General features: G+C 37.8%; 1 protein-coding gene across 1 annotated transcript; it reads right to left on the bottom strand.

The window, feature by feature from the left end:
• Positions 1 to 250: 250 nt before the first annotated feature.
• Positions 251 to 24,836, bottom strand: SMR3A (submaxillary gland androgen regulated protein 3A). Its single transcript, XM_041726893.1, has 5 exons — positions 24,831 to 24,836; positions 23,141 to 23,640; positions 22,835 to 22,889; positions 22,027 to 22,083; positions 251 to 1,225 (listed from the first exon to the last, which is right to left on the bottom strand). The coding sequence occupies exons 1-5, from the start codon at positions 24,834 to 24,836 to the stop codon at positions 251 to 253; spliced, it is 1,593 nt and encodes a 530-aa protein (XP_041582827.1).
• Positions 24,837 to 25,313: the final 477 nt, after the last annotated feature.

Genomic DNA, 25,313 nt, shown 5'->3' with positions numbered 1-25,313 from the left:
TATCTTACTGTATTTTTCCCTAATTATGTGCTTCACTTCATGTTATAAGGCCAGGCTTCTGGCAGCACTAATTTTCACTGGGGTGGAAAACGGGGGGATAAACTGTTGGCACTCATGATAACACTGGTGGTTTCATATTATGGCTCAACTTTTTATTTTCACTTTGTTGTCATATTTGTGTGGATTGTTTTGTAGTTTCTTTTTAAAATTATTCATCCCCAAATCTCAGAGCTTATGGAATATCTCATTTTCATCCAAAAAATGAAATAATTTTATCTAAAAAGTTCTGCTGACTTGTCTTTTGGGCAGTTGAAGTGATGGTTGTCTTCTGGGCAGTCAAAGCGATGGTTGTCTTCTGGGCAGTCGAAGCACTGGTTGTCTCCTGGGCAGTCGAAGCAGTGGTTGTCTTCTGGGCAGTCGAAGCAGTGGTTGTCTCCTGGGCAGTCGAAGCACTGGTTGTCTCCTGGGCAGTCGAAGCAGTGGTTGTCTCCTGGGCAGTCGAAGCAGTGGTTGTCTCCTGGGCAGTCGAAGCAGTGGTTGTCTCCTGGGCAGTCGAAGCAGTGGTTGTCTCCTGGGCAGTCGAAGCAGTGGTTGTCTCCTGGGCAGTCGAAGCAGTGGTTGTCTCCTGGGCAGTCGAAGCAGTGGTTGTCTCCTGGGCAGTCGAAGCAGTGGTTGTCTCCTGGGCAGTCGAAGCAGTGGTTGTGGGGATGGTGGAGTCTGTTTGGGTGGTAGTGGCATCTGTTGTGGTTGTAATGGAGCCTGTTGTAGTTTGTATTTGTGGTACAGGAATAAAGGGAATATGTGGGATGAATGGAGATCCAGGCAGATAAGGCCTTGGTTGGAAAGGTAGATATGAATAACCTGGGCCATAAGGTGGAGGAGGAGGTGGAATTCTTCCGGGGCCATAGGGTGGAAGAGGAGGTGGAATTCTTCCGGGGCCATAAGGTGGAGGAGGGGGTGGAATTCTTCCGGGGCCATAAGGTGGAGGAGGGGGTGGAATTCTTCCAGGGCCATAAGGTGGAGGAGGGGGTGGAATTCTTCCAGGGCCATAAGGTGGAGGAGGGGGTGGAATTCTTCCAGGGCCATAAGGTGGAGGAGGGGGTGGAATTCTTCCGGGGCCATAAGGTGGAGGAGGGGGTGGAACAAATCCTAGACCAAAAGGAGGAGGAGGCGGCAGTGGCCTAGAAGGATATCGTCTCCTGGGACCACTGTGACTCTCAGTGGGCTGTGGGAAAACAGAAGTGAACAATTTTTAATCGGGTATTTCAACGTCAAGCAAATGTCTACTGTCTGTGGCAGGCAGAATGCTAAGGCTGCTCCCAGGATTCCCGCTCCCTACTGGCACATACTGGCATGACCACACTGGGTGAGTTCTTTTGAAATAGGTTCTACAGGTCAGACACAGATGTCAGAGAGATTTGAAGCTGCAGCATGTGCTCTTCTACTAGCTTTAAAGCAAAGAAACGTGGAGAAGACTACATGGAAGTAAATGGAGCTAGGAGTGGCCCCATGCTTATAGCCTGCATTTAGAAAGTGGAGACCCCAGTCCTTTAAACAAGGGGCTGAATTCTGCCAACAGCCATGCAAATTTGAAAAGAAAACCCTAAGCTGCAGGAAAGAATATAGTTCTGACAGTACCTTTTTAGCCCTTTGGGACCCTGAACAGAGAATCCAACCAAGCCAAGGCCAGAGTCTGACCAAAGAAACTGTGAGATAATAAATGAATTTTTTAAAGCTACTAGTTTGTGGTAATTTGTTATATAGCAATAGAAAACTATTATATATGTATCTAAGTTCTTTAGTATAGACTTTCAGACTGTAAAAGTAAGAGTTTCTCTTTCACCCTCTAAATGCTTTGGCTCTCAAATGAAAGCGGAGATTGTACTGATGGGAAAAAAAAATTGTAGGTAAAATCCTATTCTGTGCTTTTGGTAGAGCCTGTCATTGGAATTAATTCCAAATGGGGAAACTATCTCTTATATCTTATTCAAGAGTTCAGGATTGTTTCAGGCTTTGAGCACAAAAACTGTGAAACATGTTATTGAGCATCTATTTTGTGCCGTACGCTAAAGTAGGAGCTGTGGGCATGCAAAAATGCTTCTTGTGAGTCTATAGACTAAGTAGCTACACTACAAGGCAGTACAAAATGGCCCAAACAGAAGCAGAATGATAGAGCTTAATGCCTCTGCTACTTAGAGACTGTGTGATGTTGAATCCTTTTTGAGACTTTCTTCATCTGAAAAATGATGTTCATATAAGTACCTACCTTTTTTTTTTTTTTTAAAGAAATGGTAGTCATGTTTATTTCTAGGTGTTAAGATTAAGTATAATTTTAATTTTGTTTCAATGGCTTTGTAAAGTTTTGAAAACTTTTTATAGTTTATAATGAGAATCCCCCCTACCCCCGGTTTTTAATGAAGAAAATTCCAAAGATGCAGTACCCCACCCCCGCCGCCTGAAAGTTTGAGACAATTTTGAGGTTGTCTGAAATGTCAGGTGGGTCAGGTGTCTCAGATTCGAGTCAGATTTATTGTGAAACACTACCTATAAAGTGCTTAGGGTACTGGTTAGCTCAGGTATTGTGCTCAATAAATGTTATATGCTACTATTTGTTATGTTAACACCTAGTATAGTGGTTACAATTTTTGAAAAGTGGATTTTGGAAATGAAAATAGTTGGAAAATAGTGAAGGAAACAAATACATTAGAAATTTAGAGTGATTATTTTTGGATAGAGGAAAGACTAAGGATCATGTAATTGGGAAGACAGACTTTGTAAGGAAGCTGAAATAAGGTAGAACAGGGAGAAGAATGGGGGGAAACTAAGCCAGTGCTGTAGGGTATGAAAGCACAAGTCCTGCTCTGCTGAGGGTTTATTCAGGACACATGTCTGCGTTTCTTTCTTGCTGTCCCCCATCTTTTATTTGTTCATTTGGCACTTTGCCCTTGCAAAACATAAACCTTATGATTACATCTTCTAAATCATCTGTCTCCCCGATTCCTAATTCCAGGTTTTTGAACAAGGGTGGCAGATGTACCATCACAAACTTATGGTCCCTTAGCACTGCCCTGCAATCTTTTCAAGTGTCTTAAGGTTGACTAACCCTTATTCTGCACAGGCCTATAATTTTCCACATTTATGCCAATTTTATTAAAGTTCTCTGCCTCTAAAAAGAAAAAAAAAAGGTTCTCTACCTGCTGCTGAGCCCTCAGCCACCCCACCAGTATAACTTTCCTCCTACTCCAAAACAATGCAAGCAATTAGAAACAAACTTCACTACTTTACTGGGCACACACCACAAAGTCATTAAAAATCTACGTATTTCCTTTTCTTTTAGAACTATTCCCTCAGAGCTCTGTCACTTTTCCCTTTCCCCTTGCACTTAAATATTTGGCTTTTAACTGGCTTGTTTCCTTTAGAAAACAATCCTCATTTATGTTCAATTTATTTTTTAAAAAAGACTCCACTTTCAACCGGGAACTTCTGTGTTGCTATCACTCTCTTTTCACCACTTTCCTTTATAGCAAAGCTATGTATTTGCAGCTAATTTCCTGTATTACTTGGTTTATGAACAATCCAGCTAAGACATAGATACCTTGAACCTAAATTTATTTATATTTTAATAAGATTAATAGTAGTCCCTTTATTAGATTTGTTTTGAGGATTAAGTGGGTTAATGTCTATAAAGCATTTGGAAAATTACCTATAACAGAATGAAGACTCAATGTTCTACTTACCCTCTCGTAAACAAATGATATTCTACCCTTGTGTTTCTATATTTCAGTAGTTATTAATCATCGTGAATCTCATACAATTAAGTTGGTGAAAAGCCTATTTCTATTTAAACTGCTTATGCTGTGGGAGTGAGGAGACATCTTGATGACCTGTGTGGCTCCCTTTCTTCTCCCTTTCAGAATGGGGCAAGGAGAAGATCAGCCGGTCTGTTAGATCAGGAAAGAACAGACTGATATTAGAGCTGAGTCCCAAAGACAACCTCATCCTTTTGAGGATAACTTTTATCTGATTAAGGAAATTTCCTTCAATCCTGTTTGCTAAGAGAGTTTTAAAAATAATGAACCTTAAATTTTATTAAACAGTTTTTATATAATAAAAATAAACTGCTTATGCTAAATTTCTTATATTATTGGAACTCTAAGGTTTATTTTTCAAAAAAACCCAAACATTGTTTAGATAATCAAAGCCTGATCCTTTAAAATAAAGTGTTTCTTTTATATACTGAGACATATATTGAAAATCGCATCAGTAAGACCTAACCTTTAAATATATTTAATTGGTTTATCAAAAATTATGTCACATCTGTAATGCACGTAGAAGTAATATGGTCAAGCTCAGACTGCCTGAATGATCTATTTAATTACCTGCTTTTATTCAAGTTTCTGAGAGTAGATGGGAGAAGAAGCACTGTTTCATGTTTTAGAATGATATAAATTTACATTGCCTGTTTTGTAGGAGTTGTAGTCTTCTGAAAAAATAAGTTTTTTCCCTTCCATTTGATTTTTGATTTTTAATAGATTTTACAGTTCCTTGGTAGAAATAACAGGGGTAGATTAATTTCAGTTTGAGAAGAGATTAATTCCATAGTTATTTTGAAATTATGATTCTAATGCTTAAAAAAAGCCCAGAAACCTGTGGCTTTTTTTTTTTTTTAAACCTGTGGCTTTTTAAAATCTCTTGCAACTTTGAATATTTAGGAGCTTCTGTGTTGCTTAACTTGATCCTTTATACATTATAGGTGTTAATATAAATGTCCGTAACTCCTGAGTCCATGGCAAAATGCATATTCCGTCCTCTAAGACACCCTTATTCATTCTGGGTTGAGGCCCAGAGTACTATATTTGAATAAGTGAGTTGGGCTACTTTGATGTAGGTGATACATGAACCCTATGTGGAGAAAAACTTTATTTTGAGTATCTCACTTTATAGATAAGGAAAAAGTCCTAGTGAAATCAAAAACATATTCAAGGATATTCATATAGTGTCTTTAAGTATATTGGATCAAAAATTTGAAATAAACTTGTTTTGTCTACTTGTGAAATTATTAATATATGAGGACCCGCATCTATACATGTCTGTATAATGCAGTCTGATATCATGGATCTAAATTGTCCAGTGGCTCAGTCGGTTAAGTGTCCAACTCTTGATTTTGACTCAGGTCATGATCTCAGGGTTATGAGATGGAACCCTGCTCAGCATTAAATCTGCTTGAGATTCTCCCTCTCCCTCTCCCTCTCCCTTTGCCCTTTCCCCCACTCATTCTCTTTCTCTGTAAATAAATAATAAATAAATAAAATATTAATAAAAATGTCCAGTATGGTAGCTCTAAGCCATGTGTGCCTATTTAAATTAAAATAGACTTTAAATTTAAGCACTAGAACTATGTTTCATCAATGATTGATAGCTACTAATATATAAGAAAGTGTAACATTAAAACATGTAAAAAGAAATCTGAATTAAAATTTGTGAGAAAAATGTGAAAACATGATTGATGAGACTTACCAAGAAACATGTTGCAAGAGCCAAAAGGCCCATGATCAGGCATAGTGGTTTCATTCTTACTATTACCCCTGAAAGTAAGCACAATGAATGGCTGATCAGCATTCCTTTAAAGAAAAAAAATATTATTTGGAATTTATTCCAACTCTGTTTATGACCTAGTACAGGAATAGTACTGTAGCATTTTAAGAAATTTGCCTAGTGTTATTTTGGAGCAATATTGGTAGGCTTATAACATTTAACTATAAAATGGTGGAATTAGTTTTCACTTTTGACTTGTAAATGAACACTGGAGGTAATGTCAAAAGGTCGTTCTTAAAGTGTTTTACTCAATGGAAGCTTTGATGACTAAAGTTTTTGCTTTCAGAAGTAACCACTTTGAAATGGTACCTTTTTGTATTTGAACATCTTGGTATTATTACATAGTGGTTGCATTATTTTATAGATTTCTGCAGGCTTATGTTTGAGGTATTAATGTTTTAACTAGATCATATGTTTTTAATTTAATTTCTTGGGGCATCTCAAAAATAAGGAAAGGAAAAGAACCACCCGGTTGGATGTAGTTTAAAGAAAAATTATCACATAATATATATCTTAGTTTTAACAATAATTCAAGTTATTTTAGTCTATGATGAGCAGTTTCTAATTATAAAAATTCATATATGATACATCAAAGATCAGGGAAGAGAAAAGAGAGGTGTCTAAGTATTTTACTCTCAGTAGGTCTTAAATTTACAATATATTTCAAGTATATGCTAACCTGAGTTCTGGGAAAGTGACTCAATACACCTTTATGCAGACTGGTTTTCTGACAAGTTCTGACCATTGGTTAAATGTGTTGGTTGAACAGTCCTAATCTTGAAAGAATCCTAGGGACAAAATTTCAGTGAATATTTTATTAAATGTGCATATGGTCCTTTCTTTAAGCATCCCTTTTCCTATGATACATTTTTATAAAAAGTTAAGAAAAAAAAGCAAAACCAATAATAAAAATATACTGTAGAATATAGTTCTTTCAGAGTTATATCTGTGTTGGTATTCCAGCCAATATGAAGTTCAAAAGCATTAAGGTACATCATAGGGGAAAGTAATTGAATGGATTTATTGTTCCAAGTGCCCAGCATTTACTCTGACATACAGAATTTCCTAAAGTTTCTTAAAATTCAATGCATATTATGACTTACCAAATTTCATGTAAGGTATATATTATTCCTTTGGTGAAAATGAATGTTCTATAAAAAGCCCATGAAGATGGCATCTCTGAAAGTCTGAGAACAATTTGATATTCAGAGTAAGAGTTCTTCAGTTCATATTCCATGTACCTACCGTTGTGTGAGAGAATTCTTGGGGCTGATTATTCCACTGGTCACAATGACTCCTGCCAATTAGGTGACAAATGCAGGAGGGAAAGGAGCAAGAAATCTCAACTCTTATATATACTGGAGTGGATTTCTGTGATAATAAAGGTAAGACTAAGTTGGAAGATAAAATAACTTGTGGGTTGATGTTCTTTAAACAAAAGACGGGAAAGTTGTTGTTGCCAGTTTTGCAATCTTTTTTCTGCATGTTTTTTTTTCATTTCGGAGGAGCTTTGACCCATTCAATATTTGGTGTTTTCTGAGGAAACATATCACACAAAGAGTCATAATGTCTTTTTGTCTTAATAAAATAACCTAGAGCTTGTGGTGCACCATTGCCTCTGTTTTAAAAAACAAGCATAAGCTGTTTTATTTCAAGTAATTTTAATGGGTCAGTTTTTGTTATGTGTTACTATCACCATATTTCCAATTTTATCTAAAAGCTAGCTGCATTATGTGGGAAATTTAAAAAATCACGTTGTTTTAAAATTGAACTCAATAAAAAGTTCTCTCTAGACTTTGTTGGGAAAAACCTAGAATTATTATTTTTCTATTTCTTTTTATATTATTTAATAAATTTTTAAAAGGACATTTCATCTAAGTAGATAATTTTTTTGCTGTAAGGTTGTTCATAATATCCTTTATTAAAATTCCAGTTAGTTAATGTATAGTGTAATATTACTTTAAGGTGTAGAATTCAGTGATTCATCATGTATATACAACATCCACAAGTACCCTCCTTAATACCCATCACCCATTTAGCCCATTTCCCACCCACCTCTCTCTATCAACCCTCAGTTTGTTCTCTGTAGTTAAGAGTCTTTTATGGTTTGCTTCTCTTTCTCTTTTTCCCTTCTCTTTTTTTCCCTCTCCCTCCCTCTGTGTTCATCTGTTTTATTTCTTAAATTTCACATATAAGTGAAATCATGTGGTATTTGTCTTTCTCTGACTGACTTGTTTCGCTTATCATAATATACTATAGCTCCATCCATGTCGTTGCAAATAACACACCTAGAATTAAAATTAGAGGCCATTACTAAATAGATGTTACTAAATATCACATACTTAGTATTGTAGCCAGTTATGTACAGGGTACGTCAAATATATTGCTTGATTGTTTGGACCACTGTGCTATATCTTGTGGGTTTCATGTTTCTATTTTCTCTTTCAACTGAAATAATGAAATTGTATTACTCCTTTATACTTGGGCATTTTCACATATCTGGTCCTATTTATTATTTCTTCCATTTATAGAACATTGGCTTAGTTTAGTAAATGTTTTCGAAAGATGAGAAAAATGAATTCCAGGGTAAAGATTTGATCTGAGATTTGAAAATAGCAAGAAAAAAAATATCTAGTGGTAGCCAAGATTCATGCAGTTTTTCAACCTTAACTGTGTCTGTAATTATTGCAAGATATTTATTTGAAAGATCCTTAAATGGACATTTTTAAGGATGTTTCCTTTTGCTAATGAAGAATTTAAACAGTAGTCTGATATTGTATTTTAAAAAGTTACATTGGTGGGGCACTTGGGTGGCTCAGTCAAACATCTGCCTTTGGCTCAGGTTATGGTCATAGGGTCCTGGGATTGGGCCCCACATTGGGCTCCCCACTTGTCAGGGAATCTGCTTCTCCCTCTGCCTTCCCCCCCCCCCCCACTTGTGCTCTCTCACTGAAATAAATAAATAAAATCTTAAAAAATTAATTTACATTGGTGCTTGGTATTAACTTGAGAAATTTAATTTAACAAAAAATATGGCAACATGTTAAAGTTTTTGATTATTGGGAAATTAAACAGATATTTTTATTTTGAGGTGATTATCTACATTAAAGCTACAGCTTTGGGCAACCCTTTCAGGACTTGTACTATCACTTTACTATCATTTAGTAAATTTTGTAAAAAAAAAAAAAACAATCCACAGCTTTATATTATTTATAAACTCAGGCTTTAAGAAAAATTTTTCATATTTTAGGTCATAATACAATTTGTCCTTTTTTTTTTTTTTATAAATTGTTACATGATAATATTATGGCTCTTATTTGTTAAGCCTTTACCATAGAGCATATGACAGGATGAAATGAGTTGTCATCATCTTTGTTTTACACATGGATGCTAATGAATCAACCTCTGCTCACTTCAGGTCTGAATACTGAGTTAACCAGTATTCGATGTTGCCTTCCAAATCTAAATAACCTTCATATACATAACTAACATTATATGTTATAGTATGCTGCAGAGATTAATCAAGGGAAATTATGGTCAGGTCATTTTACTTCAAAGCCCAATACCAGATTTACTTGCTGGATAATATTGGACAAGTTATTTTACCTCATCGTGCCTCAATTCCTTAACTTGTAAGATGTGAATATTTCTGATTTTCATGTCACAGAGTTTAGTTATTCCTTTATTAATTCATCTACTCATTCAACATTTATTGAATACCTGTTGGGTGTAAGACATAATGCTAGTTGTTAAAGTCACAGAATATTTAAATGTTTAGTGTTTTAAAAATCTTTAGGGAGTCAAAAAATCTCTTTGAAGTCATAGATGGTGTAGGAACAAAGAAGCCCCACTTTGAGAGTTGATCTTAGTTATAAGTTTTTGTGCTTAATTTCATTGTCTTAAAAATTTTTTTGTACTAGATAGGTAGATTTTTTTTTATTTTTTTTTATTTTTTTTTAGATAGGTAGATTTTATTTCACACATCAAATACTTTTTAAAATGTATATATTGTTGAAGATAATTGACATATAGCCTTGTATTAGCTTCAAATGCACAACAGAATGATTCAGGATAATTTTTTTTGGATTTTTTTTATTGGGGTTCGATTTGCCAACATATAGTATAACACCCAGTGCTCATCTCATCAAGTGCCCCCCTCAATGCCGGTCACCCAGTCACCCCATCCCCCTTCCACTACCCCTGTTTATTTCCCAGAGTTAAGGGTCTCTCATGTTCTGTCATCCTCACTGATTTTTCCCACTCACTTTCTCTCCTTTCCCCTTTATTCCCTTTCACTATTTTTTATATTCCCCAAATGATTGAGACCATATAATGTTTGTCCTTCTCCGATTGACTAACTTCACTCAGCATAATACCCTCCAGTTCCATCCAGGTCGAAGCAAATGGTGGGTATTTGTCATTTCTGATGGCTGAGTAATATTCCATTGTATACATAAACCACATCTTCTTTATCCATTCATTTTTCAGTGGACACAGTCTCCTTCCACCATTTGGCTCTTGTGGACACTGCTGCTATAAACATTGGGGTGCAGGTGTCCTGATGTTTCACTGCATCTGTATCTTTGGGTTAAATCCCCAGCAGTGCAATTGCTGGGTCGTAGGGCAGATCTATTTTTAACTCTTTGAGGAATCTCCACAGTTTTCCAGAGTGGCTGTACCAGTTCACATTCCCACCAATAGTGTAAGAGGGTTCCCCTTTCTCCACATCCTCTCCAACATGTGTTGTTTCCTGCCTTGTTAATTTTCCCCATTCTCACTGGTGTGAGGTGGGATCTCACTGTGGTTTTGATTTGTATTTCCCTGATGGCAAGTGATGCGGAGCATTTTCTCATGTGCTTATTGGCCATGTCTATGTCTTCCTCTGTGAGATTTCTGTTCATATCTTTTGCCCATTTCATGATTGGATTGTTTCTTTGCTGTTGAGTTTAATAAGTTCTTTATAGATCTTGAATACTAGCCCTTTATCTGATACGTCATTTGCAAATATCTTCTCCCATTCTGTAGGTTGTCTTTTAGTTTTGTTGACTGTTTCTTTTGCTGTGCAGAAGCTTCTTATCTTGATGAAGTCCCAGTAGTTCATTTTTGCTTTTGTGTCCCTTGCCTTCATAGATGTATCTTACAAGAAGTTACATGGCCAAGTTCAAAAAGGGTGTTGCCTGTGTTCTCCTCTAGGATTTTGATGGAATCTTGTCTCACATTTAGATCTTTCATCCATTTTGAGTTTATCTTTGTGTATGGTGCAAGAGAGTGGTCTAGTTTCATTCTTCTGCACGTGGCTGTCCAATTTTCCCAGCACCATTTATTGAAGAGACTGTCCTTTTTCCAGTGGGTAGTCTTTCCTGCTTTGTCGAATATTAGTTGACCATAGAGTTGAGGGTCCATTTCTTGCAGAGCTGGTTTGGTAGTCATATATTCTTTCAGTTTCTGCCTATCTCGGAAGCTGTTTATCTCTCCTTCTGTTCTGAAGGAGAGCCTTGCTGGATAAAGTATTCTTGGCTGCATCTCATTTAGGACCCTGAATATATCCTGCCAGCCCTTTCTGGCCTGCCAGGTCTCTGTGGAGAGGTCTGCTGTTAATATAGTATTTCTCCCTATATAACTTAGGGATCTCTTATCTCTTGCTGCTTTAAGGATTTTCTATTTATCTTTGGAAGTTGCAAGTTTCACTACTAAATGTCGAGGTGTTGAATGGTTTTTATTGATTTTAGGGGGGGACCTCTCTATCTCCTGGATCTGAATGCCTGTTTTCCTCCCCAAATTAGGGAAGTTCTAAGCTATGATTTGTTCAAATATGCTTTCTGTCCCTCTGTCCCTCTCAGCATCCTCTGGAACCCCAATTAAACATAGACTTTTCCTTCTGAGGCTGTCATTTATTTCCCTTAACCTTTCCTCATGATCTTTTAATTGTTTTTCTTTTTTTTTTTTTCCTCAGCTTCCTTCCTTGCCATCAACTTGTCTTCTATGTCACTCTATCTCATTAACCCTCATCATTAGGACCTCCAGTTTGGATTGCATCTCATTTAATTGATTTTTAATGAAAAAAAAAAAGAAGGAGGGGTATCTTCTGGTTCTATACACTGTAAATCCCTCGACTTCCCCTGGAGCTTCCTAGTGCTGCTTGGTCTAGAACTTGCTCTTCCCCTGTCCTTCCAGCAGGTCTTCTGGGGGAGGGGCCTGCTGTGCTGGTTCTCAGGTGTGTGCACCTGGGGGAGCTGCCCCCCCCGCCGGGTGCGGGGCTCAGTGGTAGGTGTTGACCCCGTGAGGCCCTTGTTCCCTGGAGGCCCCATCCCCCCCAGGCACAGGGTGACCCCAGGAGGGACACCACCACTGGCCGTGGCCAGGTCCCCAGCCCTGGAGTCAGCTCCCCAGGAACCACCGCAGTCTCCCAGTCCGCAGGGGCCTGGGTGCTTCCGGGGTGGGGGCGCTGCTCTGCACAGCTGGGGGCCCCGGGGCAGGAGTGTTGCCCTGCACAGCTGGGGGCCCCGGGGCAGGAGCGTCCTCATTGTCCTGGGCCCTCCCCGCCTCCACCTGTCCCGGGGGGAGCAGGATCCCGGCTGTGTCCCTGGCGCCCTGGGATGGGGCCTGCGCCGCTGGTATCATGCTCCCGGGGCCACGGCTCCCAAAGGCAGCAGGTGCAGTCCCCCCACCCCCCGAGCCCCTGCCCGACCCCCGGCTTCTCCCCGAGGCACCCCCGAGCCCCTGCCCGACCCCCGGCTTCTCCCCGAGGCCCCCCCCAGCACCCGCCCGACCCCCGGCTTCTCCCTGAGGCCTCCCCGGAGCCCCAGCCCTCTCCCGAGCTTGGCCTAGGGGTGCAGCGCTCTCCCTGGGCCCCCTCCTCTGTGAGTGACCCTGAGAGCCTGGAGGCCTCGCGGCCCCTCCCGGCCCTGCCCCAGGTCCCTGCAAGGCTTCTCCGGGGAGGAATCGGGGGGGGTTGGTGAGGTTCCCGCTGCTCCGGGCGGGGCTCTCCTGTCCCGGGGGCTCTCGCCATGGCCAGCCCCCCCACCCCGTCCACTGGATTCTTTTTTTAATTTATTTTTATTTTTATTTTTCTGCCTTCTTACCTGTTAGAAGTGGAAACCCTTCTCTCTGTAGTGTTCCAGCTGTTCTCTCTGTAAATCTCAGGTCAGATTTGTAGGTGTTCAGGATGGTTTGAAAGTTATCCAGGTGAATTCATGGGGCCAGGTGAGGTGAGGACCCCTACTCCTCTGCCATCTTGCCCCACCCCCTGTCTTAAAAATTCTGACATAATTATGTGTAATAAAATGTATTACTGGTATGCTAACCTTAGGCCCTTATTAGTTACTGAACAATTATAATGCCCAAATAGTGAAGATGATTCTATCTCTAAATTAGCATAGAAAGTTCAATAAACTACTTTCTCGTCTGACAATAATTCAGTTTGTCAAAAGATAAGTATCTCTTCTTTATTATTTGGATGCCAATATATTTAATAGCCAAGTGTTTCGAATGCATGTGTGATCTACCTTGTAATGGATCATTGGCTCTGGAGTACTTAGGATGAACATTGGCAAAACTGAAAGATAATTTCCGAATGGGTTATGAGCAACAGAAAATTAGAGCAACATAAGCCAACAAAAGCACACATCTGTTAATAAATAGGAAAAATCACTCAAGTTAATCTTCAGTGAATTCATGGCTTTAATCCTGAATGAATACTTTTCTAGAACATTACCTTAAAAAATCAAGTTTCTGGTCACAGAAAACTCAAGGAGACAGTGGAGTTAATGTATTGTTAGTTCAGAGACTTATGTGACAGGAAGAAAATATTTTCCTGATGTAATTAAATTTAGCAGAATTAAACCCAGTCATACAGCAACATATTTGAAGTCCGCTGTCCTGTTTTGCAGCCTTAGTAATAACTCTTTTCTTTGGACCCATGGAAAAACGTATGAATGCTTCTCTTAGATTATTTAGAAGTAGATGATTTGGCTTCTGGGTTAACAACATTTTAAATATGTGTCATGCTATTGAACTTACAGATTGCTTAAAAAATTTTGTGTGGAAGTATTTGTTGTGTAGGATTGTTAATGATACTGTTAGGTCCCAAGAGAAAACTTACTCTATTGAATTGAAAAAGTCAAGCACAATGAGGTAGGATTAATAATAGACTTTGCAGATTGCAGAAAAGCTGTAACTGACTGTACAGCATAGATTCTGCATCAGACTCAGGCCAGAAAGTTGGTTACAAATTTTTCCCTGCACTTTCAAGCAGCCAGAGTTAAAAGAAAAATTCAATCAGATAAAAAATGCACAATATCATAAAATAAAATCACAGTGATTGCTTAAGAGAAGTATCTTTTCCTTCCTGTTAAGTGCCATGAGAAAATTTCTCATTCATTTTCAAGCAGAGAACAGATTCTACAGTAAATGTGAATGTGACCTTCACAGTTTAACCAGAATGTCTCCAGTATGTGACTGTAAATACGTATATAGTTGCCCTTTAATCAGATTTTTGCTAGATTGATAACTTCAATAACGTAATCAGACAAATTTTGTTATCCCTACAAGATCTCTATTAGAAAGAGATATTAGGATATCTCCTGGCTTTATCTTAATTTCCAAAATATATTTCCTTTTTTCATATTTTATTTTTCTAAATATGGTTGTGTGCATGTTTTCTCTGTAAACTAGATCAAATACTTTAAAAATTTAAACTATAAATACATTTGTTAGTTAATAAATCATGTTATATTTATTTTTCACTTAATATGCAAAATAAGATTAAGACATGGGAAAAAATTAACACCTTGACTTTTAAAGATTTCTTTATTTTTATTTAGAGAGAGAGGGAGCAAGTGATCAGGGGTGGGGGGCTGAGGGAGAGAATCTCAAGCAGTCTCCATGCCCAGCGCAGAGCCCAACACAGGACTCAGTTCCATGACCCTGAGAGCATGACATGAGCCAGAATCAAGAGTCAGATGGTCAACTGACTCAGCCACCTAGGCGCCCCTACATCCTTGTTTTTAAATGGAGAAAGAGCCTCAGAGAGGGGCAGAATTAGTAGTAAGGCTATATCAGGCTTGTTTAATAAGATTTATTCTTAAAAGAATTTCTCATAGTCTACTGGTAAGAATTTGGTACTTATAATTTTTTTAAGGACTCCAAAAATAAAAAGTCTTCTAAAACATAATGAAGATTTACATGTCATAGCCTAAAAGCTAGTACAAATACCTTAAATAACAACTTCATATTTTGAGGGGAAATAGCGTCTTGTTCTCTGAGATGGAATTCGAAAGACCTCAGTCCCAGAATTGATATTGCCACCTATGAACCTTGGGAAAGTTCAAGGGCTTATTTTTTTCCTTTGTAAAATGATAAAATCAAATTGTTGTCTCCATTACAGGCAGATGTAACTTTTGAGGGGCCTACTGCTTATGTAATTTTGGAAGCTGACTTTAAGAAAAAGAATATGAAATTATAATTAGAAAATACCTGCAGCTACTCCAAGGTCATCTTATAGGAAGAAATATGGATACACAGTGGTCGGAGCCATTCAAAGTCCACCTATATGAGGGGAGGTGTGTGTGCCCAAGAGGAATTTGGAATAGTAAGAGAAGACAGTGTTAACTGATGGTAATTTAAGTGTCTTACTCTTGCAAATTTGGTAAAATTGTATGACCTTTGAACACATTGTGTTAGCTGTTTGAAGGCCAGTTTCAGTAGCTTTCCCATTAATCTCCTTCTGGATGTCTTCACGGTCCCACACATTTGTTCTAAATCTTAATGTGCATGATAAGTACCTAGGAGGTAGTGATAACTAAAAATACAGGGATGCCCCCCGAAACATACAGGGACTCAGTGGCTGAGGTTCTGATTTATTAGGTTTGGGGTGGGTCCTAGGAAACTGCAGTGTTAGTAGATAATCATAGATAATTACAACACAAATGTTTCATAAATTATACTGTGAGCAACTAAAGGCTGGAAATAGACAATTCCATTTTTACTGGAAACTATTATTGGGAGCAACTAATACTTTGGGAAAAAGATAAGGAAAGGCTATTAATGATTAGACGTGAAGGCCAGAAGGCCACCCTTACACTGTGTAAAGATACTTCAGTCTCCTGTGATTAGAAGGCAGAAATATTTGAGGACCACACTCAGGACTCAATTATTAGAATAACAGAGGTCCAGAGAAAGTTGAACCCTCAACTTAGGCATATGCGTAGTATCTAGTTTAGGGCATTGATTAGGGAAGAATGGGCCCAGGAGATATAGACTGATTTTTAGGGTATACTAGTTAGCTATTTCTGTGTAACAAACCACTGGAAAACTTGATGGCTTAACACAGTAACTGTTTAATATTTCTCGTAAGTCTACATGTTTGCTTGGAAGTTTCCCTAGTCTGACTAGGCTTTGTTGCTCTTCTCTGGGCTTGGTTATGTGTCTATGTTCAGCTGGTGAGTTGTTTGGGGCTGGCTGGTCTAGGATAGCTTTGACTAGGACAGTTCAGCTGTATTTCACATGTCTCTCTTAGCCTTCAAGTAGTCTGGGTATGTTCTCATAGTGATGTGAGGAATTCAGAAACATAAACAGAAATGTGTAAATGTCTTTACAGATCTCTGAGGGATCCCTGAGTGGCGCAGCGGTTTGGCGCCTGCCTTTGGCCCGGGGCGCGATCCTGGAGACCCGGGATCGAATCCCACGTCGGGCTCCCGGTGCATGGAGCCTGCTTCTCCCTCTGCCTGTGTCTCTGCCTCTCTCTCTCTCTCTCACTGTGTGCCTATCATAAATAAATAAAAATAAAAAAAAATATTTACAGATCTCTGTCTTTTTTTTTTCTTTTTTTTTTTTTTTTTTTGTTTTGTTTTATTTATTTATGATAGGCACACAGTAAGAGAGAGAGAGAGGCAGAGACACAGGCAGAGGGAGAAGCAGGCTCCATGCACCGGGAGCCCGACGTGGGATTCGATCCCGGGTCTCCAGGATCACGCCCTGGGCCAAAGGCAGGCGCTAAACCGCTGCGCCACCCAGGGATCCCTGTCTTTTTTTTTTCAATTGCAATGTCGTAATGCCAAAATATGCTAACGATGAAGCCTGGAGACAGTGCAGGAGGGTGCAGTCATTGGGCTTGTATAAAGGGAGTTGTGAAAAATTGGAGCTATTAATTCAGTTAACACCGTTGATGTCCCTAAATTCCTGCCGTGATTTCTAATTTTAAAGAATCTAAAATTGGACATAGTCTACAGTAGGGCTTCTCAATCTAGACACTTGACATTTTTGATCAGATAATTCTTTCTTGTGGAGGACTGTATTGTCCATCCCTGAATTCTACCCTGTAGATGCCAGTAGGTTCTCTCAACTGTAATGACTAAAAATGTTCTAGACATTGCCAAATGTCCTCTAGGGGTCAAAATAATTCCCAATAGAGAATCACTGTTCTAGGTGAAGAATAACTCCTGATTTCAGTACCTAATTGACATATTCAGGTTTAGTTTTTTTAACAGATATTTTTGATTTTGCCTACTCCAGGCATTAGAGCTATATGGAGAGTGGATAATGGAATGTCAAACTGGAAGAAGAAAGACCTTCTAGAAAGCTGTTACAGTTGTCCAGATGGTCTAAGGATGTGGTAATGAGACTACAGAGAAATGGACAGAATCAAGAGATTTTGAAGGGATACAAGGATGTGTATTAGGGGGGTGAAGAAGAGAACAATGTCAAGGATAATGCCATTAATCAGGTAAAATTACAGGAAGAAGTTGGTAATTTAGCCAAGAGGGTTAAACTTGACTAAGACATATGCATAAAATTAAAAGGTTATTTCAGGACAGTAGAGATATGTGAGACAAGATAATAAAAAAAAGAATAGTTTGTATGTAGTTAACACTGAACCCAGGCTGTAGGATATAGTAGTAGTATGGGCAAATAGCAAAAACAGGGCTTCTCAGGAATCCTGAATAAATAACAACAGATGGAACTGCCATGAAAAATATGAGTAAGAATTGTCAGAAATATTTCAACTGGAAGTGAGATGGGTTTGAGTCTATAGGTCTGTTATGTGGAAGATATTAGCAATAGACAAATGGAAAAATTGGAGAGGAAAATGGGAAATAGAGTAGGATTGCCAGGCAGATGTGAGGGGCCTTTTGAGTTTCAAGGCCTCAAATTTTAGTGTTGTCTGTAAAGTTGTGTAATTTTCCTCAGCACCATTAGGTAGATTGCATATACATGCAGAGAAAGTAATTATTTCTATTAAAGATTGGGATTTTATCAGATTTGTGAGCTATTAGAAAAAACATTTTTAAAAAGTTGAAGATATTTGCAAGCTAGTGTTTGAAATGATGAATTATAAAAATCTAAGTTGGATATGAAATAAAGTTGAAGAGGATACTCTAAGGAGGTGGTAAACGGTCCAGGAACTGGAGAATAGAAAGAGTTTAAAAAGTTGCTATAGAGAGAATAACTGAGTGCAATATCTGGGAGAATGGGAAATTTTGACCAAAGATATTTTGATCAGGAGGTATGTCTTGATATATGACTTTAAGAGTGGGGTATATCTGTGTGATGATAGGAAGGTCCAGGTAACTTGTGTAACTGAAGAGATGTAAAGATCGTTCAAGATGAGATTAAAAAAAAAAAAAGGAAAAAATAAGATCAAAGAATGGAGTAACCTGGATTTTAATGGATGGTCAATGTGGACTGTGACATTTCCCAGAACTATGGTGGCACTGGGGATAAACATTGTCAATCCTACTCTCTGCAGAGTGAGAGTGGTGTCAATCATTGCTTGATTGACAGCAGTAGTGAAGACATGAAGGAGGAGGACTGGCTAAATGGCACAGCCTTCATTTAATTGGGAATAGTTTTTTAGAAGATTGAAAGAGTAATGGTCTCTATGCCTAGTTGACTTTACAGCAGTAACAACCACACCAAAATCTTAATGTCTAATAAAAACAAATTTTTCAGGTCACATGTTGGCAACTGTTGGGGGGATGTTTCTGCAGCTCCATTGTGTGTATCTTCTTATTCTAGGACCAGGTTGAAGAAACAGTCTCTATTTAGGATATGGAGCTCTTATAGTAGAAAGGAAAATAGCAAGAGAGCAGGTGTGATGGAATTCCTGCTTTTAATTTGCATTCCATGACTTGAGCTCACATTTCAGCAGCCAGTGCAGGTCCTAGTGCAAGCCTGGCAATGAGATAGGGAGGTATATTCTGTGTGGGGTATGTGGACGGGATGCCCTGCATGCCTGCTGGCAATGAATAGAAATGTAAAATTCTCTTTCTATAAGGGAAGTGGAAATAAATTATTAGGGACACTAGTACCATCTACTCCAGTTGGGAGGTCACAGCTGAGAGAATGATAAGTCCACTTCATTTCCATGTGATTGAGGATGGATGAAAAATCACTGGCTTCCACTTGTGAGAGTCTATTTGTTTCTTTTTTTAAGATTTTATTTATTTATTTATTCATGAGATAGAGATAGAGAGAGAGAGAGAGAGAGAGAGGCAGAGATGCAGGCAGAGGGAGAAGCAGGCAGAGGGAGAAGCAGGCTCCATGCAGGGAGTGTGATGTGGGACTTGATCCCGGGACTCCAGGATCACTCCCTGGGCCAAAGGCAGGTGCTAAACCACTGAGCCAACCAGGGATCCCCTATTTGTTTCTTGTAAAGAAGCAGTTTTCTTCTTAGAAAGCCTGATTCCTTCTGCTTTCTCTGGGATATAGTTTTATTATTTATTAACTTTTAAAAATTGAGCAATTTCTCATTTTCAACTGTATATAATTCCTAATTCATCTTTCCTAATACAAAGTGATGCTTTTGATTGGATTACTTTTTCAAGCCATTAGCTTGTCTCTTTTGGTCTCTTTAATGCAAATCCTCTTTTGTTGATCATTTACTTTTTACCCCTTAACTTTTTTGTGATTTGGACAACATTGAAACTTGTTTCTAAACATTTTGTTGTTTATGTGCTCCTTATACTTTAGTTTTTTCTTCTCTTTTAAAAAGTGTTGAAACATTGTGAAACCTTTTTCTACTCTTGGCGTTTTTATTTTTTTATTCATGAGAGACACACACACACACACACAAAGAGGCAGAGACACAGGCAGAGGGAGAAACAGGCTCCCTGCAGGAAGCCTGGCGCAGGACTCAATTCCCAGTCTCCAGGACCACACCCTGGGCCAAAGGCGGCGCTAAACTCCTGAGCCGCCTGGGCTGCCCTACTCTTGGCTTTTATAAAAAGTTTCTTAGTTCTTTCACCTCTGATAGCTCCTTTTCTATGTACTGTTCTTGTTTTTCTTTCCTCTGGTTTAAGTATGGGTTTCTCTTATGATTCTACATTTATCACTCCTCCTCCTGCATTTCTCCCTCCAGTTCTGTTCCTTCCTTCACTTCTCCTCCTTTCTCTCTTGTTTTCACTGTACAATAATAAACATATAGGAGAACTTATGATTAAAATGAAACATGCTCTGAACTATTGCTGATGATAAAGACACTATGAATTACATTAATGTGGATTTGCACAGCCCTACTTGAACGAAACTTTTCCCTTACAAGTTTCCAGGATAAGCAGAACACAAAGCTGACTGGCCCATCACAATAGATCCCTAATTTGTTTCTTCATTTCAGTTGTTCTAGACATTTTTGGCAGAAATGAAGAACATGGGCTAGATTAGTTAGGTTTGAATGCCTGCTCTTGATTAACCTACTATGTGTCCTTGGGTAGTTGATTAACCTCTATGTGCCTCAGTTTCCCTATGTCTAGAATGTCAATATTATTATTTTGTAGAGTTATGATATTGTTTGTCAAGCTTTTAGAATGGAGTTTCGGACATGTAAGAAGTGAAGTGTTTTTATTGTTTATAAGATATTTTCTATAGATATTGTTTACAGTTGTCTTCTGTGGTAAAATCTTTATTAATTCTCTTTTCTTTTTAAAAAATTTTAAAAACAGATTTATTAGAGAGAGAAAGTGAGAGAGGGAGAGAGGACCCTGAGATTATAACCTGAGCCCAAACCAAGAAGCCAAGAGTTAGCCACTTAACCTGCCAAGCCACCAGGTGCCCCTAATTCTTTTCTTTAGAATTAATCCAAATTCCTAGTCTTGCTCCACGATAACATGATGACTTCCCATTCTGATATCTGTTTTTCTAGATACGTCCTGTATTCATGGCCAACTTTGTTTGGTGGGATTAGGTACAACTGGACAGTGTGGTATGTATTTTATCCATTTTTGAATTCCCAGAATTGCAAGCCTCACAATAGTGTTAGGTTAGTAAATATTTAGGGGCTGTGGATATGAATGCTATTTGGCCTTTTGCCTTCATGTATTTGCTGTTTTTATCCAGCAGTGAGGCTCCTTTTTTTCCTGCCTGTTAAAATCATTCCTTCCCTTTTCATGTCTTCCATGAAACTTGGGGAAAAAAAATCTCCTCAGTGAAATTCAGTACTAAATTTTGGGGATCGTTTCTTTGTGACCTTCATCATAGTTATGTACCATCTTAACCTTCACTTCCTACTCCTTCAAGACTGGGTTGTGTGTCCTTAGCTACTGAAGTTACTTTCAACCCTTCAATACCAATATTTTGTGATTATCTCTGTCTCCTATAATAGCTTATCCATTATAGGTTTTTCACAAGTGTTTGCTCTTCCTAAAGGGGAGTAAATATCTCCTCCCCTGTTTGCTCATTATTGTTTGTGCCTTTCATATAATATTTACTATATATTCCTTATACAGCTTTGAGTTCATTGCCTTGTTTCTATCTTTGCCACTTGAATCTTTGAGGAATAAGTGATAGAATTGCTTATATTTATATTCTTCTGTTCCCTGACCTAGATCTAAATTTTACTAAATCATTTGGATGAATTAATTTATCAACTAGAAATTGATCTAACATATTTCTGGGTGAAATGATTCATGGAATGAATGGTACAAAGTATCAATTGAACAATCCCTGGAAAAAATACCTCTTTAGATGAAGAAATAGCGTTTGAGATATTCAGAAAAAGAATCTCTGTAGATTGTAGAAATTTAACTTACTCTTTCTATATTTCTTGAAAATGTGTCCTATTGGATTATAATCTCTTTGAGGGTAGGATTGCATTCGCACCACTTCTTTGTAACTTTTATCATAGGTGTAACTTTATATGTACATATATATATAAATTATAGTTTATACAAATTACTTACATGTAATTATTTTGTTATGACTAAATGCACTGGTATTTTTTTTTGAATTTCAGCCTGAAATAGGTTTTATTTTTAATTTATTCTTAATTTTTTTATTGGGGTTCAATTTGCCAACATATAGCATAACACTGCACTGGTATTTTATATCACCAAGAAAAGCCATTTCTGAGCCTTGTAATATTTTAACAGACTCTTATATGGAGTGATTTCAAATAATTTTTTTTGCCTATGAAATATTTAAATTTTTCTGGACACATACCTTGCGTGTTATAGAACCATCTGAAAGAATGAAAGTGCCAGTAATACTTCCATCACTCTACAAGAAATAAAAAGGATACCGACACATGTGATCAAATGCATGAATCATATTATTTTTGGAAATCTGTACAGTATAGCAAAACTAAAGAAGAAACAATAAGAACCCACATCCCTTTATTTTTGTATTTTTTTCCTGTATTTTTGTTAAAATCAAAATGGTGATAGATGGTGATCATAATATATCAGTATTCAGTCTTTCAGGATCTGTAAAAACAAAACAAAATACCATGAGCCATTAATTAAAAGTATGTAAGCTCTTTCTTCTTCCATTGTTTTTTTTTTTAAATTTTATTTAAATTCCAGTTAGTTAACATACAGTGTAATATTAGTTTCAGGTGTACAATATAGTGATTCAGCACTTCCATATGCTACGCATCCCGTGCTCATCACAACAAATGCACTCCTTAATCCTCATCAGCTATCTCACCCATCCACCCCCCCCACCTCCCCTCTGGTGACTATCAAGTTTGTTCTCTGTAGGTAAGAGTCTGTTTCTTGGTTTGCCTCTCTCACTCCTTTCCCCCCCCTTTTGTTCTTTTGTCCACATATGAGTAAAATCATATGGTTCTTGTCTTTCTCTGACTTATTTCTCTTAGCATAGTACTCTCTAGCTCCATCCAGTTGTTTTACAATGGCTGAATGCTAGAAAGAACATGGAAGCTGGGACTCCTAAGTTAAATTGATCTGAGTTTGAAGACTAGTCTGCCATTTAAATTTTGTAGTCTTTGGAAAGTCCCATAAATTCTCACAGCTTCAGCTTCCTCATCTTTAAAGGGAGACAGTGATATCAACTTTACAAGCGTGCTATGAGTATTAAATGAGAATTAGTACAAGGACAATTCAGTGTAATAACAGTGTTCCTAATTCATATGGCAGAGTTAGAAACTTTTTTTTTTTTTTTTTTGATATGGGAAAAACTCCCTGGTCTTATTTCAACATGTCTTAAAGTTACTCATTTAGTTAGAAAATATTTTGGAAAATATTGTTTACCTTAGTTTGTCTTTGTCTCTTTGTGCTTTGGTGCATTTGTAATCTTGGACAGTTGTAGAATTTACTGAAGCTCTTGTTGCTGATAGACAGCAGTAGTGTCCGCTACTGGGGCAGGGGTAGTAGTGTCAGCTACTGGGGCAGGGGTAGTAGTGTCAGCTTCAAGGGCATTGGTGATGTCCTCAGGTTGGAGGGCACTGGAAGCTGTTAGTGCTGGATGCAACACTCTCAGTGTTTTGGGCAGAGGCAGTGAAAGCAGTGGTGGTGGTGGCAGCACAGTGGCAGTGGTGTAAATTATGGTTGGAGGAGCACTAAAAGGAGCTGATGGTGCTTGAGAACTAGGATAGACAATGTTCTCAGGTGGCGATGTAGGTCTGGGTGACGGTCCATGTGGGATGTGGGGATGGTGAGGGAGATGGAGGGGATGGTGGCCTCTGGCGGGTTCATGACGAACAGAGTGACCACATGGACTTCCAGGAGCTCGTTGGAATTTTGCAGAATATCTTCTTGACAGCTTAGACCTTAACTGTTTAGGTAGTTTAAAATATTCTTCGGAGCTTTCACTAGACTTAAGAGAGAATACGAAACACAGTTGTTTTATACAGGTGGGATGCATAAACTTGCCTGACCTCAGGCTTTAAAAATAGATTTGTTTTATCACTTAAATTTGTGTCAATATTCTAATTTCATTCCATAAGTAATTTGATGGGTGTTCCTACCAAGTAGAGAGTTTTAAATTATGACCTTTGGTGAAATATAAAGTACAATAGTATCTCTGCTATTCTTAAAGCCTAATAGTTTTATTATAGATTTTCCCAAAATGTGATCCATTATAGACAAAGTAGTAAAAGATTTTGGTGGTCAAATAACTGTGGAAAAGATTTGGGTAAAGTAAACATGTTTCTTTGCTACAGGATTTATTAGAGTTATTTATATAATATGCTGTGAATATTTAACAAATCCAAAGAATGTGCTGTATTTCTCAAACTTCACCATGAAAGAGTGTGTGTGTATGTGTACGTGTGTTTAGCATTTATTCATCTAGTGTTTTAGTGTTTCCTGGAGAACCTATTGGAACATGCTTTTCTGATTTTCATCCTGGAAAAAAGCATAATTCATTTACTATTCTGAATAGGGAATAAAAGGAAACTACAGAAGCTTTATATTGCTCTTTTTTAGTAGACCCAAAATATGAGATTGATAGAGCATTCTGTGAACCCATGTGGTTGACTCATTTGCACAGAGTCTTACACATTAAAGGCTAGAAGTACCTTAGATTAGTCAGTGCATAATTAAGCAGTGAAAGCCTCATTACATCAAAGCCATGGATAGTTTTAATTGCCTTTAGTTATATGGACTTTTAACATGACATTCCCTTAGGGTGTCCACTGAGGCCCTTGCTTCTCATTTTGTCTTTATTGACAGAATGCCTCTTCATGAAACATTAGTTCTTAAAGTGAATAAATTCTAAGAAATAATCTCATACTTGACTTTATGATGAAGGAGAAATAAGTTGCCAAAATTGTCATAAACTTTCAAGGGTAGGTTTAGAATTTTTTTTTCTAAATATCAAAACAAGTTGGGTCACTAAACCCAGGCATTGTTTATTTTACTGTCTATCCATCTTTAAAAACAGGAGAATGTTTTTGTTTTTAAGGATTCATTTAGAGTATTTGGAATTGGCAAAAGAGAGATTGGGGGATGTAAGAGAATGATGTGACAGTATTTTCACTTAAAACACCTTGCTGTGCAGCCTACCTCCATTGTGACATGGAATGGGGATTATGAACATTAAAGATGGCAGGGAGTGGGAACAGGGATTTGTAATTATGAAAAGTCTTTCCAGATGATTCTGAATTTTCTTTTTTTTTCTTTTGAAAGCTATTGATTTTGAGAAAAGAAACTACATGTTTGCATTTTGTAGGATCATAGGAAACGTTCCTTACTATAAAGCCATTAGTATTTATAAAGAGAAAGGTATTTACATTGAACAGACAAATGTAGATAGTTTGTGGTACTGAAGCCTAGGTAAAATTTGCTTTTTGTGTGCTCTACTCCCATTGCACATTCATATGTATCAAAGAAGCAGACAATTGAGCAAGGTTTTGGTGTTCACAGAAATTTTCCCCTTGAGGGACTCTCAACATTTCCTTAGGTTGTGAATAAAAGAAACTGTACCTTACCCTTCAGACATAACTGACTTTTGATTATGAATGAAAATATAAAAAGATAATTAGAAAT

The sequence above is a fragment of the Vulpes lagopus genome, chromosome 12, assembly GCF_018345385.1.
Source record: "Vulpes lagopus strain Blue_001 chromosome 12, ASM1834538v1, whole genome shotgun sequence".
NCBI lineage: Eukaryota > Metazoa > Chordata > Mammalia > Carnivora > Canidae > Vulpes > Vulpes lagopus.
Note: the sequence above shows the minus strand (reverse complement) of the source record. Positions and strands in the feature narration are given on the sequence as shown.

Coding starts and splice junctions, on each gene's coding strand:
- SMR3A (XM_041726893.1), bottom strand. Junction 22,890..23,140: donor TATCAGCAACAAGAGCTTCA/GTAAATTCTACA, acceptor TAATACTCATAG/CACGCTTGTAAAGTTGATAT. Junction 1,226..22,026: donor ATGGTTCTATAACACGCAAG/GTATGTGTCCAG, acceptor GTTTTCCCACAG/CCCACTGAGAGTCACAGTGG.